At 47.2% G+C, this 13,106-nt stretch overlaps 1 protein-coding gene across 1 annotated transcript in view; it reads right to left on the bottom strand.

The window, feature by feature from the left end:
• The window catches only part of LOC104491722 (reticulon-1-like), a gene marked incomplete at its 3' end in the record, with an annotated part of 65,091 nt that overhangs the window by 891 nt on the left and 51,094 nt on the right, over nt 1-13,106 (bottom strand). Inside the window, exon 2 of the mRNA XM_010134187.1 lies at nt 4-130. Within this exon, the coding sequence (XP_010132489.1) occupies nt 4-130 (127 nt within the window). The remainder of the gene's footprint in view (nt 1-3; nt 131-13,106) is intronic.

Below are 13,106 nucleotides of genomic sequence, written 5' to 3'. Positions count from 1 at the left end.
ATGCCCGTGAAATAGGTGGAGTCCCGCGGGGTGGTGTAGTGGACGTCGGAGATCAGCGAGGTGTAGAAGGAGCTGTCACCCCCATTGGCAGTGGAGCCGTAGTCAAAGAGGTGCGATGAGGCTGTGACACCTAAAGCAAAGACACAGAAACGATACACAGTGAAGAGACAAGTGCCTGCATGCCTCAACCTTTCTGCAAAGCTGTACTCCCTCCCCACCGATTTTAGATTCAGTGTGTGCACCAGTCTGGGCTTTGCTTGCAAAAGGCCCTTTGGGCTGTCTCTTACCTTTGGGCAACATAATGGCACATCTGTCAGACAAGGCTTCCAGCTGCTGTTGGATCTTAAAATAGCTACAATGATCCTGACAGCTGCTCAGAATTACTGTTTGCCCAGCCTGTGCATAACCCTCTCCAGCAATGGCAGTCCCACAACCTCCCTCACAATCTGACTTAGGGGCTCACCATCCAATATCTTTGAAAAAAAAATCTAATGTCCCATACAAAAACCAATCCTGAGAAAAAAGATGTAGCAGTTTTTTGTTTTGTTTTTTGTTTTGTTTTTCTTTTTACTACAGAGAAGTGAAGGAGTTTCACCCTAAGGAAACTTTTCAGGAATAAAAAAATGCTGCTGGACAGAACTTGAGATGGAAAGTTGGTAGGTGGCTTTAGATTTCTTTCTCTCTTTTAAGAGCAGCCACTCCAAATTTGTGAAACGAACACAAGGGCAGAGACTAAATATCCTCATTTGGTGATTTCCCCATGCCCAGAAAGCTGTAGCCTGTGTCCGTCATCTACAAAGCATGTCGGCAGGAAAGTGGTTAAACCTCTGCCCATGCCCATCCATCATGTTCCTACACCACCTCTAATTGCCTCTGTCACACTTTAAGTTCCTGGGGATGACGTTAATTAAATGACAAACAATGGCCACTCTCTATCTGCAGCATTAATATAAAGCACCACTCCATGACATCCCCCAGGAGGGAGGCGGGAGACAAATTTTATAGGGGCCGAGGGAACTGGATGTAGAGGAACAAAGCCGATGACTTTGAAGGAGGGCAGTAGCCTGTTAACCGCTTGTGCGCTGATGCGCGCTGCATCACAGGGGCTGGCTGACTCTCTCCAGCCCCTGCTCATCACCTTGTGAGGGACATGGGGCTCCTGACCTGCTCCACACGTGCTGTGTCCTGGGCTACCATGCACAATGCAGAGGGAACAGTAGTATTAAAGGGACATTGCTGCAGCTGCAAAGGCAGAAGCTGGGAGATGTCAGTGAGAATATTCCTGAGTGACCTGCATCTGGTTATTTGCTTTCTTCTTGCACACACATAACAATACCATCTCTAAATACCATCACAATTATTTTTTCTCACACCCCCCCATGTACTAATGCAGCTCATTTAGAGCAAGCCCTGAAGCAGTTTTCCCCCCTTAACACTGCTCAGGGTGTAGCAGCCAGCTTCATTCTACGGCACAGCCGGGCACTGCCCTAGCCCTGCACAAAGGAATGCAATGACCGCTTCCCTCACCGTATTTTTACACCACTCAGCGTTATGATGACTTGCAAACAACTTCTCTTCCCTGAGTCGCCTTTAGGATGGGAACAGCATGTTCCAATGGGAAATGTGATAGCACAGAGAAAAGCAACCCAAAAGTGCCACACCTCGCTTTCCAGCCTACCTACACTACCTGCTCCCGTGTGCCCATCCTCGGTGGTGCTGCTGCCCCAACAGCCTCCACAGCTGATCTGCTACTGCACAACCAACGCTGACAGCAGCTCCGTCCCCACACCATGAGAGCCCATGGCCAGTGATGCGTGGCAGCTGCCTTTGCCACCCGAGAGCACAGAGCAAGGGGTGCTGCTGGTAGCGGGTGAAAAATTACCATCACCATTCCCAGTCATTCCCAGCCTCAGTTTGATCTTCTCACCACTACAAAGCACCTCAGAGAACTTTCCATAGAAATATTTACGATCAAGCCAAGACCTTGTTTCAGAGTGGTGAGAGTCACTGCAGATATTTCTCCCATGCTTGTGAATTTAAGACTCTTTTTTCCTCTCTATGTAACTTTACATTTACCTACTCTAAATTTCACCTCCTATTTTCCTGCCAGCTCACTCAGGGCTGCAAGATCGTTTTGTAACTCCAGGCAGCTCTCATCTTTGCTGCTCCAAATGACTCAGTCTCGTCAGCAAAGGTATGTGAGAATGGAGCCTAAGCGGAAAACCCCAGTGAAACCACAGAATAAGGGCTAAGCTGGGCTGCCCAGTACCCACATCAGGTCCTACCTGAGGTCATCCAGTGCCTTGCAATGACAGCCCAGACCCAAAAATCATTTCCAAATGATCAGTAAGCAAAAAGGGACAGGGTCTTTTTCTTGCTGAACTTACCTTTTTGAAAATTAGCCATAAACAGGCTTGGATTTTCACAAATGTGTTGGTTAGCTGAAATCATCTGAGGCATTGTTTATGCCAACATATTTCAGGCTGTGGATTGCTGACTACAGACTATTTGTGCCTGTTGCTGCCAGTATCTGCTGTTTGTAATTTACTATTTGTGCTGGGTGAGTGGCTGCTCTTTCATTAGCTGATTCCTCAGTGCCTGCTGGGCCTGATCCAAAGCCCACTGAATTCGCTAGAAAAGTCCCATTGATTCCGAGTGGCTTTAGACCAGCTCAAGATGGCTGTGCAATACTTTCTGCTCAGGGTGCTCATGAAAAATACACCATCACAGCACCAGCAGCAAGCAAAAATCCATTTCTACAAACATCTCAGAATTGCTAGTCAAGAGGGAGCACATACACAGTCAAATGAGATTGAAGATGCCGTCAAACCAGTATTTATGGCTGCTGTTTGCAGCTCTCATTTCTGCTTTGTCCACAGTATACGTGAGCCAGACGCACATGCATTTGCAGCACTTAGTAATGCTGATCAATAAAGCAGTGAAGGGGTTTCTAATGCATTTGTGTCAGGTGCACCATGGCAGGACTGATACCAAGCAGCTACAGAGCTCGCAGGAGAGCCGCTGTGATTAAGTGAGCTGGGAAAATATCACCCTATTCTTCATGTTATTCATCAGCAGAAAGAGAAAATAACCCTGAAACAGTCGTCGACAGAAACATCTCTTCACATCTGCAAACAGCACAAATCCAACGCTGTAGCAGATGTTAACACAAGAGCCAGTTTAAAAAGGACCCACTGTCACTCATAAACCTTTTTTCTTTTTTGTTCTGCAGTGGTTCTGCAAATAACGATGAAAGCAGAAAATGCATTTCTTACTGGGGTTCAGGAGGAAGACAAAGAGTTAAAGGGTGTGCGAGCAAGGGTGTGTGAGTAGAGAGAGGGTTCACATCAGCAGGACACAGAGGGAGCCCAGCTCTCAAGGCAACCGAAGAGTCAAAAGCGCTGAAGACAGCTGAAATTGCCTAATTACTAGGATTTAATGCGCCTCTCCATTTCCACAGGGAATGATTTAAAGCCGTTGGTAAAACTGCCTCTTCTTTGGGAAGTGTGACTCTTTCAGCTATTAGGGTGGCTATTAAAGACATGGAAACCTATAATAGCTGAGCAGATTTTTGCTGAAGAATAGTGCATTCAGAGCCTGGTGATTAAGCAATGCCCTCTCTGACTTCAGGTTTATTCAGTTCAATATCCGTGGGAAGGAGAAGCCGTGAATAGCCCTGGTAGCGGATGGCAGTATCAGATCTGAGTTCACCCTTGTTACAAAGGACTGAGATTTTTAATCTGGATTTCCCTCAAATGTCCCCAAAACCTCACCTACCAGTTCAGGTAAAGTAAAGCTATTCAGCGCCCGAGAGCAGTAGTTGGGCTTTCTTGTCATATGAACCCTTGGGAAAAAAATTCTCCCTTCCTGCGACCAGCTAAGAAGGAATGGGTCTGACTCAATCATTCGGGCACTGCTGAGATGCTCAGCAAGTTGAAAACTGTAAAGAAAAAAAAAATTTTATTTTTAAATGACCATTTGTTTCCTCAGAATAAGTAAGCAAATGCTGCAGAAGCCCTGTCCAACAGCACTGGATTTAGAGCTATTCAGCAATTGACACAGGAAATGATTTAGAAATCAGGGTTCCATGCCGAGTAACTCTTAGTTTAAGACAGGCAGCTGAAGCCGCGTCCGGATCGATGCAAGCCGAACCGCTGCACTGCAAGAGGAAACAAAAAGTTCACTCAGGATAATTGACAAGAAAAAGCTAATTTAAATAAAACTGATTTTTTTCCCCCAACTAGAGTATGCTTAGTCTTCTTAAAATTGATCACTTCAGGCTAGTGTGTTCAATTTTCAATGAAATAAGCAGTTTCCACGTTATCCTGCATTCTCACTCTTCACATGCAGTTCTGGTGACCTTCCACGGCGCAGACACAGAAGGATGGTGAAGTTTCAGTTCTGCAGAAGAGCTGGCAAACCCGCAACGTGAGGTTTGGTAGTTATTGTGTGTCAGTGACTCGGCCACAATTACTAGTTTTTCAGAAGGGGAGAGGGGGAACTAATCTTTAACTAGACAATGATGGTTTTACCGCCTGGAGCTGCACTGAGAAGAGGAAGGATCTTTGGTTGCAGCTGAAGGAATCAAGGTTTCAGCGACCTTTTCAGACAAAAGCAGAATAGTGTGAGCAAGCCGCTTCCAGCAAATTCTTGTAAGTCTTTTAAACAGTTGGCTCTGGCTTTTGCTTTGGCTATTGAGCCTCAGGAGCGTTACCAGCTATCCCAGTGCTTGAGGGCTGCTAGCTCCCAGGAGCAGGCTCTACCCAGCTCTCTCCTGTGTCCACACAGATCACAGCCTTCTGACCACAAGGTTCACCTTCTCCTGTCTGGACAGTCCCTGACCTGGGGTAATTTGTGGACTAGAGGTAATAATGAGAAAAATCCTGTAAACAAGGGGAGTTGTTTGACTGGCCCCAAATGATGCTAGAGGGACTCTCAGGCCAAATGTCCCTCCCAGTACCTCGGCCCTTTAGGTGTCATCCAGAGATTTTTCATAGCAAAGAGGCCAAAATGGAGCAATGAGCATTTTCCAGCACAGCTCTGATGGAAAACTCCTGAAGGCACCGCAGAGCTCAGGGAGATGAAGTGACTTTCTTTCAGCACTCAGACTAAAACCTGGCTCTTAAAAAGATCTCCTATGTTGTCTTAAATGCTCAAGGAGGTGGTTGAGTGCTTTGCCAAGCTTTTTATTTTATCCTCTCACCTAGAAAGGCTGACTATCTAAATCTGAGGAGGAGTCCCATTGCCCAGACCTCGCCACCACCTAAACATCTGTATCTGGATGTCAAACCACAACTTGTGGTCCTCCCTGATGACCAGCACAGACCATGTTTCCCCACATCAGAAGCTTACGTTTCAGCCTCTCCTTCATTTTTATCATTCATCCGTGACCATCAGATAGATGCATCTTCCTGCTTTCTTCCAAATACACAACAAAGGAGCTATTAAACAGTCCTGCCTTTTCTGTTCTGATTTTACAATTTTGTCATCAGGCACTAGGTAAAAGCTGGGCTTGACCTTTTTTTATTCCTAACTTATCCTTAAAACGGGAGGAAAAAAGGAAAAACTTTTTGCTATTCTTTTGACCCTGATGTCTCATTGTTTCTTTTTAGTTTCCCAGCTCAGCTACTTTCCTTTTTAAGGCTCATATTATATTGACTTATTATATTCTCATCTGTAGTCATATACATCTTTGCACAAATGGTCATTTTTCCACATCTCTTTATAGCACCCAGATGGACCAGCAGTCCCAAGTTTATCTCCAAATTCAGAGCACACCCTGTCTCCTTAGATTCAGACCAAGCTGTTTGTTCCACTCTGCTTCATTTCAAGCCCAACTCAAATCTCAGGAAAGCTCCACAGATTTCCAAACACCCTTTGCAAGTACCACTCCCAGCAGTGGCAAGGACAGCTTGTGCAAGTGGCACCTCTCAGCCGTGTGCCAAATCACACAACACTTTGAAGTAGGCTGGCTACCCCAAGCGATATTTGAGGGTGCCACTTGGGAGCCATGCTCTCATTTTTGCAAGACACTTCTCCATGAATTTTCTAACCCAAGACACTCCAATATCCATGCAAACCTCTAAAGTACTTGAGCACTTGCGTGTCAACTCAAGCAGAGCTTGAAACCCAAATGGCTGAGACCCCTCAGATGCCAAGTGCAGGCACCACCGTGCTGTGGATAACGCCACTACGTGACCTCTCCACCTTTCTCAGGAGCCAGAGCCAGCTGTCAGCCCCCAGCTCTCCTCCCTCCAGATGCTGCAGGTTAGACCAGAGAGCAGCCAGCTGCTCGCAAGAGAACTGCCCCAGGAGCGCAGCTCCAGCAGCAGTGCCAGCTATTCCCAGCTGCCAGGAGATGGTGCTCGTCAGTTTAGCTCAGGGTTTGCAAATCCACTTTACAGGTTAGCAACTGCGCTTCCTCCAGAACTCTCCTGATCCTGACTGCGGGAAAGCTACAGCTCCGCAAGGCCCGGCAATCGCAGACATGAATGGCCATACTCCCAAAGCCGTTTGGGGATTCATTGGCACAACAGAGCCTATAAGAAAACTGGATGTGTCGAAGGTACCTGCTCCCACCCTGTTATTACCTCCCCTGGTTCTCTGCATGGGGCTGAATGTGTTGGGGAAACTCAGAGCAGCAAGAAGCTGCTTCTGGCTGTGTCAGAACAGCAGACAGCTCTGCGCCTCCGCTCCTGGGGACAGGAGTGAGTCAGGGCATCTGCTGTGCTAGTTATTCATCCTTCCCCTCCAGATCCCGCAGCAGCCAGAGGAAATGCTGCCATGCAGAGAGGCAGCTGCTGCCTCCTGCACAGGGAAGAGGGCAAAAGGACAGAGTGCAAAAAACATGCTTAATTCTCTTTACACTCCGGTTATTTCATTGACACTATTGGAGTGAATTCTCATTCATGCTGCCTGAGATGGACAGCAAGTCCTGAATTCAAACAAGTTCATGACATGCTTTGGTGCAGGTAAAACCCCTCCTCCAGGTCAATTTGCAGACGATATGAGTTACTACAGCCTCCAGCCTCAGCGTTTTAGCTGTCTGTTGTAAGTAGCATTGCAGCTTCCAGTTCAAGGGCTCCTCATTTCAATTCTCCAAGTGCTAAATATACGTGGGGGTCAGCTGGCATCCCAGCCCCCCGAAAACTTTTGCTGCCGAGGATGAGCATCCTTTATCGACTCACCACCTCCTCGTAAGCACAGAGGCTGGAGCAGCGGACAAATTGCTTTCAGGATCCTACCCCTGGAGACCCTAACAGTTTTGGGAGCTTCAGTTCAGGGGCTGCCTGGTTGAGACACTCCCTACAGCAGCTGGTCAGGTCACCATCATGTCACCATGCTGACGTGTGGCTCTCCCATGTGGCTTCCCAAACCCTGCCTGGTGGTTTCTCCTGTTGCCCCAGAGGACTTCTGGTTTCTTCCAAGGACTGGGCAGTCTTGGATCAAGCCCTGGCTCAGCTGCTGAGTGCTACAGTCCCATCTGCAGGAGGGATGCGTAGGAAACACTGATGAGTTTTTTGAATAAAATTAAGACAGATCCACTCTGGAGAATGTGGGACGCAGTGTGCTGCTGGCACCATCATCCCAGCAGGCTACTAACAGTCTCTTTTCCTGTCCCAGACACTACACCACAACAGCTATTGTCTCCCTGACAAAAAGATACTGGGGTCCACTTTTTTGCTGCTGCTGAATAGGCATCGTGGTGCACCCCAGACCAAGCCAAGTCAAACAGAGGAGCAGAGCTCGGTTTGGTGATGCTGAATATCCTCAGCTCCCACAGACATCCACAGAGCTCACGGCATCTGACAGGGGATGCTCAGCAGATGCCCCAAAGCCAACCAGCCAGTGTGCAAAGTGAACTCACAGTAAATGATTCAGCAGTTCCCATCCCCACACACCCTCCAGGCTTTCTGCTTCAGTAAGTGGTCTCAGAGAGCTCCAATGTGACCTGGCAGCAAAACCCTGGTGTAAGGTCCATGACAGCCCTTCCCAGCACTCCAGGCAGGATGAAAAATCATGAACAACGAAAAAAGAGTCTTCAGAGGAGTGCAAGAATGGTTGAAAATATGCATAAAGTTGCAAATGCTCCTGGTGGAAGTGCAGCTGCAGCAGATCTTCACAGTGATCAGCAAAGGATGCAAAGACCATTTAGTAAGTTATCACAAAAATCTCAGGTTCAGGAAAAAAGCAGGTTTTCAATCCTGGGATAGTATCACCAGGAGGAACAAGACTGATCAGCAGGGTTCGGTGCACAAAGGTACTGCCTAAAGTGCTATCAAATGCACTTTGCTAAGGATAATTAAACCCTGCTGAGGAGGATAATTCATTCTTCTTTCACTGTAGTCACATTTCCCCTGGAATGATCAAACTCCGCTGACTTGCATGACAAAAATACTCCAACACTAAGCGAATTAGCACCTAAATCATGGTTTTCAATCAACGAAATGGGGCCCAACTCCCTTTACAGCACTAAATACCAAAGTGTCTCACAAATTCTGGATGTGTTTGTCTATGTCTCATTTGTCTTTGAGTTCTACAATACCTAAATCCCATTTCAAACATGACTTCAGCGGTTCACTTTTTTACCCCCAGACTGCTACAAAGCAGTTGGTCACTCTTCAAACCTAGACTGGATTGTCTTTCAACACCCCCTGCAGAAACATCGTCTTCCCCCACCCAGCCTCCACCCCAGGGCCCTGCTGCAGGCACCTTCTGCCCATCCTGCCCCGCCTTTACTTATAAATTCAGCTTTTCACAACTGCTGTAAGGCAACCCACAGCCACGTGGCTGCAGAATCAGACTCGGCCTGGAGAAAGAGAAATGCCAGCGCCAGCTGCTTTTGATGCTGTGATAAGCACAGGACAGAAACCATCTTCCTACTGTTTCAGGCTCTTCCACAGAGGAGTAGAAGCCGGCACTGGAGAAGGGCTTTTGTTGAAATACGAGTTTCTGAGTAAGAATCTGATACACATCTGAAGGACTGCTGAGTTTTCTCCATGTCACCTGACCACAACATCGCATGGAAATCCAGATATTAAAAAATGAGAAAAAAGGAAGAAGCACCTTGCACTTGGCTCCCCATCCCCCAAGGCTGAAGCTACCCCAGCAGCATGAATCTTCCAGCCAGACAGAGTGACAATTGCAATGAGGTTCAGCTGAAATCACTGAGGGCTCTCGAGAGGAAAATTAATTTTGTGACAATGCAGAACACCTACAGTGATGTGTCAGGCACAGCAATTCAGTGGGAAAACCAGCTGTCAGGCACTGAGGGCTGGGGTAAATCAGGAGCGATTCTACCAAAGGCACTAGAGTTATACCTGCATAAAACTGTCACTAGAGAAAGAAGTGCCAGGCCCTGGGAGCCCACAAATAGTTTGAAGGCAAGGCATTACTGGCCACAAATTAGGATCAAATCTAATGCCCAACGTACAGCAGGGAAATCTAGGTCAGAGAGGACACGGCAGCACTGATGCAGGCAAAGAGACAGAGCTCAAAAATCACCATCTAACTCTCTTTTCACCCAAGGTTTTCCCATTGCCGCAAGATCTGCGCCAGAAGGACCAGAGGACCAGTGTGTGCTGCTTCTGGTGACTACCTTTATTGGTAGCAATAGAAACATCAGGAGAAAAGACCCTGTATACCATCGAGTAGCATCCAGAATATATATCACCAGGGAGGAGTGAGGAAATAGAAGCAGCATCAGAAAAGATTTAAAGAAGGAGAAAAAAGAGAGAAACAGGGAGGTTCTCCTCAGGCAGGTGGGGCAGCAGGCTCTGATCCAAGCACTAATGCAGCTTCCTTGAACGTTAAGTGATTTCCCTGTATTTCTAGAAGGTGGGGGCACCAAGGATGCATCTGAAAGTCAATCAAAAAGTTTTAAAAAGTATATTAAAAGTTAAACCTCTCAAAGTAGTGCAGAATATGGGGCAGAGCCACTGCAGTCATAAATCAGCATCAACCTGCTGACTCCAGGTTCTGCTTAAGGAGGATAGGGCCATATGTGCTATAACTAATGCTATAAATGTTCTTTCCTTCAAGGTCTGTCCTTTATTTACCTGCCACTATATCTCTTCCCCTGTAAAAGACAAGTTTACTCCAAGGAGAGACAAGAAAAATCCTCCCCAGACATCTCACTTCTCTGAAGGACATTTTTTGAGACTTAGCAGACTCTTCACTCTGAGTGAAGAACTGATACAAGTCACTTCCATCTCCTGACTGCAAATATGTGACACCAAATACTCACCCACCCAGCAAGACTGAAGTCTGTTCTTCGAGCAGAGGTGTAATTAAGATTTCAAGGAACACAGGTCAGTTGGACTGTCCCCCTCCCTGAAAGCCCAAGAGACGCTCTTGCTCCTTCCTTACTTGGCAGCTAAGCCTGAAGGGTTTGTAAGGGTGATGTGGGACCTCTGTGGTGAGCTGGGGCTGGCTTGTCCTCGGGCACCTTTCACAGACATCTTGGATGTCACCCTCAAGCTCCTTACTCCTGGATACCGCCAAGCTGGGGGGAAAGGAGCAGCTCCTCTCCCCTCTCTCTGTGCACACCATGCAGGCCGCCCCATGGGCAGCACTGCAGACTCGACCACTGTTCCCTGGGATAAGGAAACCCAGGATACAGGAGGCTTTGGCTTTGGCCCTGGCTCTCTTCTGTCCAGCTGCAGCCAGCACGGCAGGGCCAGGGGCAATTGCTTTGCTCGAGGGCAAGCGGCTGCTGATCACCACTTCTCTGCAAGTGCAGAAGAAAACCAAGCCTCCGTGTTTTGCAAGGGAACCCAGCTCCCCGCAGTCAGAGTTGGTGGCTAAATCACAGTCCTCTGCAGATTTAAAGACAGCAGAGGCTGCGCTACAGAAAGCTTTTGAGGTTGTGGCAGACCAACCTTGATTCAAACCAGCCATTTGCTGGAATTATTGCATGTTATTAAAGCAGGAGGGGGGCAGCAGCTTGACAGCAGCGCCAGGACCAGCCTCTCTGACAGGTGCTTCTGTCTGCATTCAGCGGCACAGGCTGGTGTTCGGCTTCGCAAGTGAAAAGCTGGGGAATAATTACCCAGATCATGAGGCTTCGTGCAGCTTTCCTAGAGTCTCTGCCACACGGGAAGGGTCAGCTGCCAGGTAACTGTTGAGGCTGCAGTGAAAGGCAGGAGCAGAGAGCTCTCCTCTGCCTGACCACCCATTTGAGTGCAGTGCTGCTGAAGCACGGGAAGTTCTCGTGGAGCGGCTATCGCACACCACTGCCTCACCCACACCTCCTGGAAGATTTCTATTAAAAGCGGCAATGAAAACGTAGCTTTTCAAACACAGGGAGGTCTCTTTTACTTCAAAGAATGTCCCTTCCCCCAGTGAAACATCCAAGACTCCAAACCCGACAATCTCTGACTTTGCTGCCCTCCTGACCTTAGAAGAGGCAGAAAGCACTGAAATTGTTTCTTATTCAGCAGAAAACACTGAAATAATTTGCTATTCAGCCCAGGGGGGGTTCAGATCCTAAATCCTGAACGTTTTTAAGAGTAGTTACATAAGTAACTCCTGAATGCTATCAACAGAGGTGCTCCTGCCTCGGGAGACAGGGTAAGTGCATGACCTTCAGAGCAGCTCTCCTGCTTTAGGCTCTAGCACGAGCTACTTCTGGAGGACAGCGACACAACAGCTACCATCACAACCTAGGATCTTTCCATCCCAGCAGAGCAAGTGGAGCGCTTCATCTGAGGAGAATGCAGCTTCTAGATCAAGTTCTGGACAGGACATCTCTGCAGATATTGCTGGCTCACCTACAGGTTTGCACCAAAACGATAAACATGTCTGAAGAGAAAAAGCAAATATAGCAGGAAGTTTTTATGCTGCGTTTTCAAAGAGACAGAGGAGAACAGCCGAAAACTCCAGGGCAAGTGAAGCAGTATGTCCTCTGGGAAAAGCCCATTTTAAGGGTCTACCACAGCGAATGAGTGAACCAGAGAGCATTTGGAGAAGCATGACTACATGACTCTTAGCTAAGATTAAGCATTAGGTGGTGCTTAAAAAAAAATAAATTGCCTTCTTGGCTGTAAGCTTGGTGTTAAGAATCAAAGGAAAAGTAGCGGGTGTAGGAAACTTAACTTTCTCTTGCATTTTCAGCATTCAGTCCCCTCTGGAAATCAACTCATAATGTATGTACAGGAAAGTCAAATGGACAAGGTGTTAACAAGGGAATTAATGCACCAAGGTATCCCTGACTGAGCTCTTCTCATAGAATCACAGAATCATTTTGGTTGGAAGAGACCTTTAAGATCATCGAGTCCAACCATTAACCTGGCACTGCCAAGTCACCACTAAGCCATGTTTATCTCTGGCACAGATAAACCAGGAGCCAGGTATTTTTGTGGTTCGTTTTCTTTAGGAAAAGCACAGAAAGATGCAGAGAAGCTACAGAAGATGCTGCTGGCCTAACTACTGGATGGCAGGACATGTTGGACCAGTCTCGAGGAGGGAATAATGGAGTAAGATTCTATGATATTGTACAGAAAGGGAAAGGGAGGGACAGCGCAGGATCACAGTCTATAAATACTCCCAAGGTAAAAGTGAAGGGAGGGAATTAGTCACAGTCTTAGAGGATGGGAGGAGAAAGAGCAATGGCTTGAAGTAAAGGTATAAAATTAGGCTACATGTCAAGGTGTATTTCTTCAGGGAAAAGGGCAGGGGAGTGGAAAGGAGAGTACAGGGGTTGCCCATATACTGTCCCCCCATTACAGCACATCTGGATGGGCCTCAGCAGGGAATGAACTCCAGCTCTTCCCTGGGAGGGCAAGATGTCCCCTTCTGGCACCACTGTCAATAGCCCAATTTTGCCTCTTGTATGTTAGCACTTCAGATGAAATATGGCAAGAGAGAAAATTAAAGGGAAGTAATTCAGCTTGGAACTGAGCTGGAACAGATTTTCAAGTGAAACACAAAAACCAAACCAATAAAAATCATTCTAGGTCAAATCAATTGAATTTGACCTGAAGCTAAATGTCAGATCTGGTTTACAGCAAACTTTGAATATTGAAGGATACGCTGTGCATCAGGGTCCCTCGTGGAAGCATGCACAACACAGTGGGGACTCTTTAGGGTGGCCTTCACTTTCCCTA

This window comes from Buceros rhinoceros, unplaced genomic scaffold, assembly GCF_000710305.1.
Source record: "Buceros rhinoceros silvestris isolate BGI_N320 unplaced genomic scaffold, ASM71030v1 scaffold14484, whole genome shotgun sequence".
Classification (NCBI taxonomy): domain Eukaryota; kingdom Metazoa; phylum Chordata; class Aves; order Bucerotiformes; family Bucerotidae; genus Buceros; species Buceros rhinoceros.
Note: the sequence above shows the minus strand (reverse complement) of the source record. Positions and strands in the feature narration are given on the sequence as shown.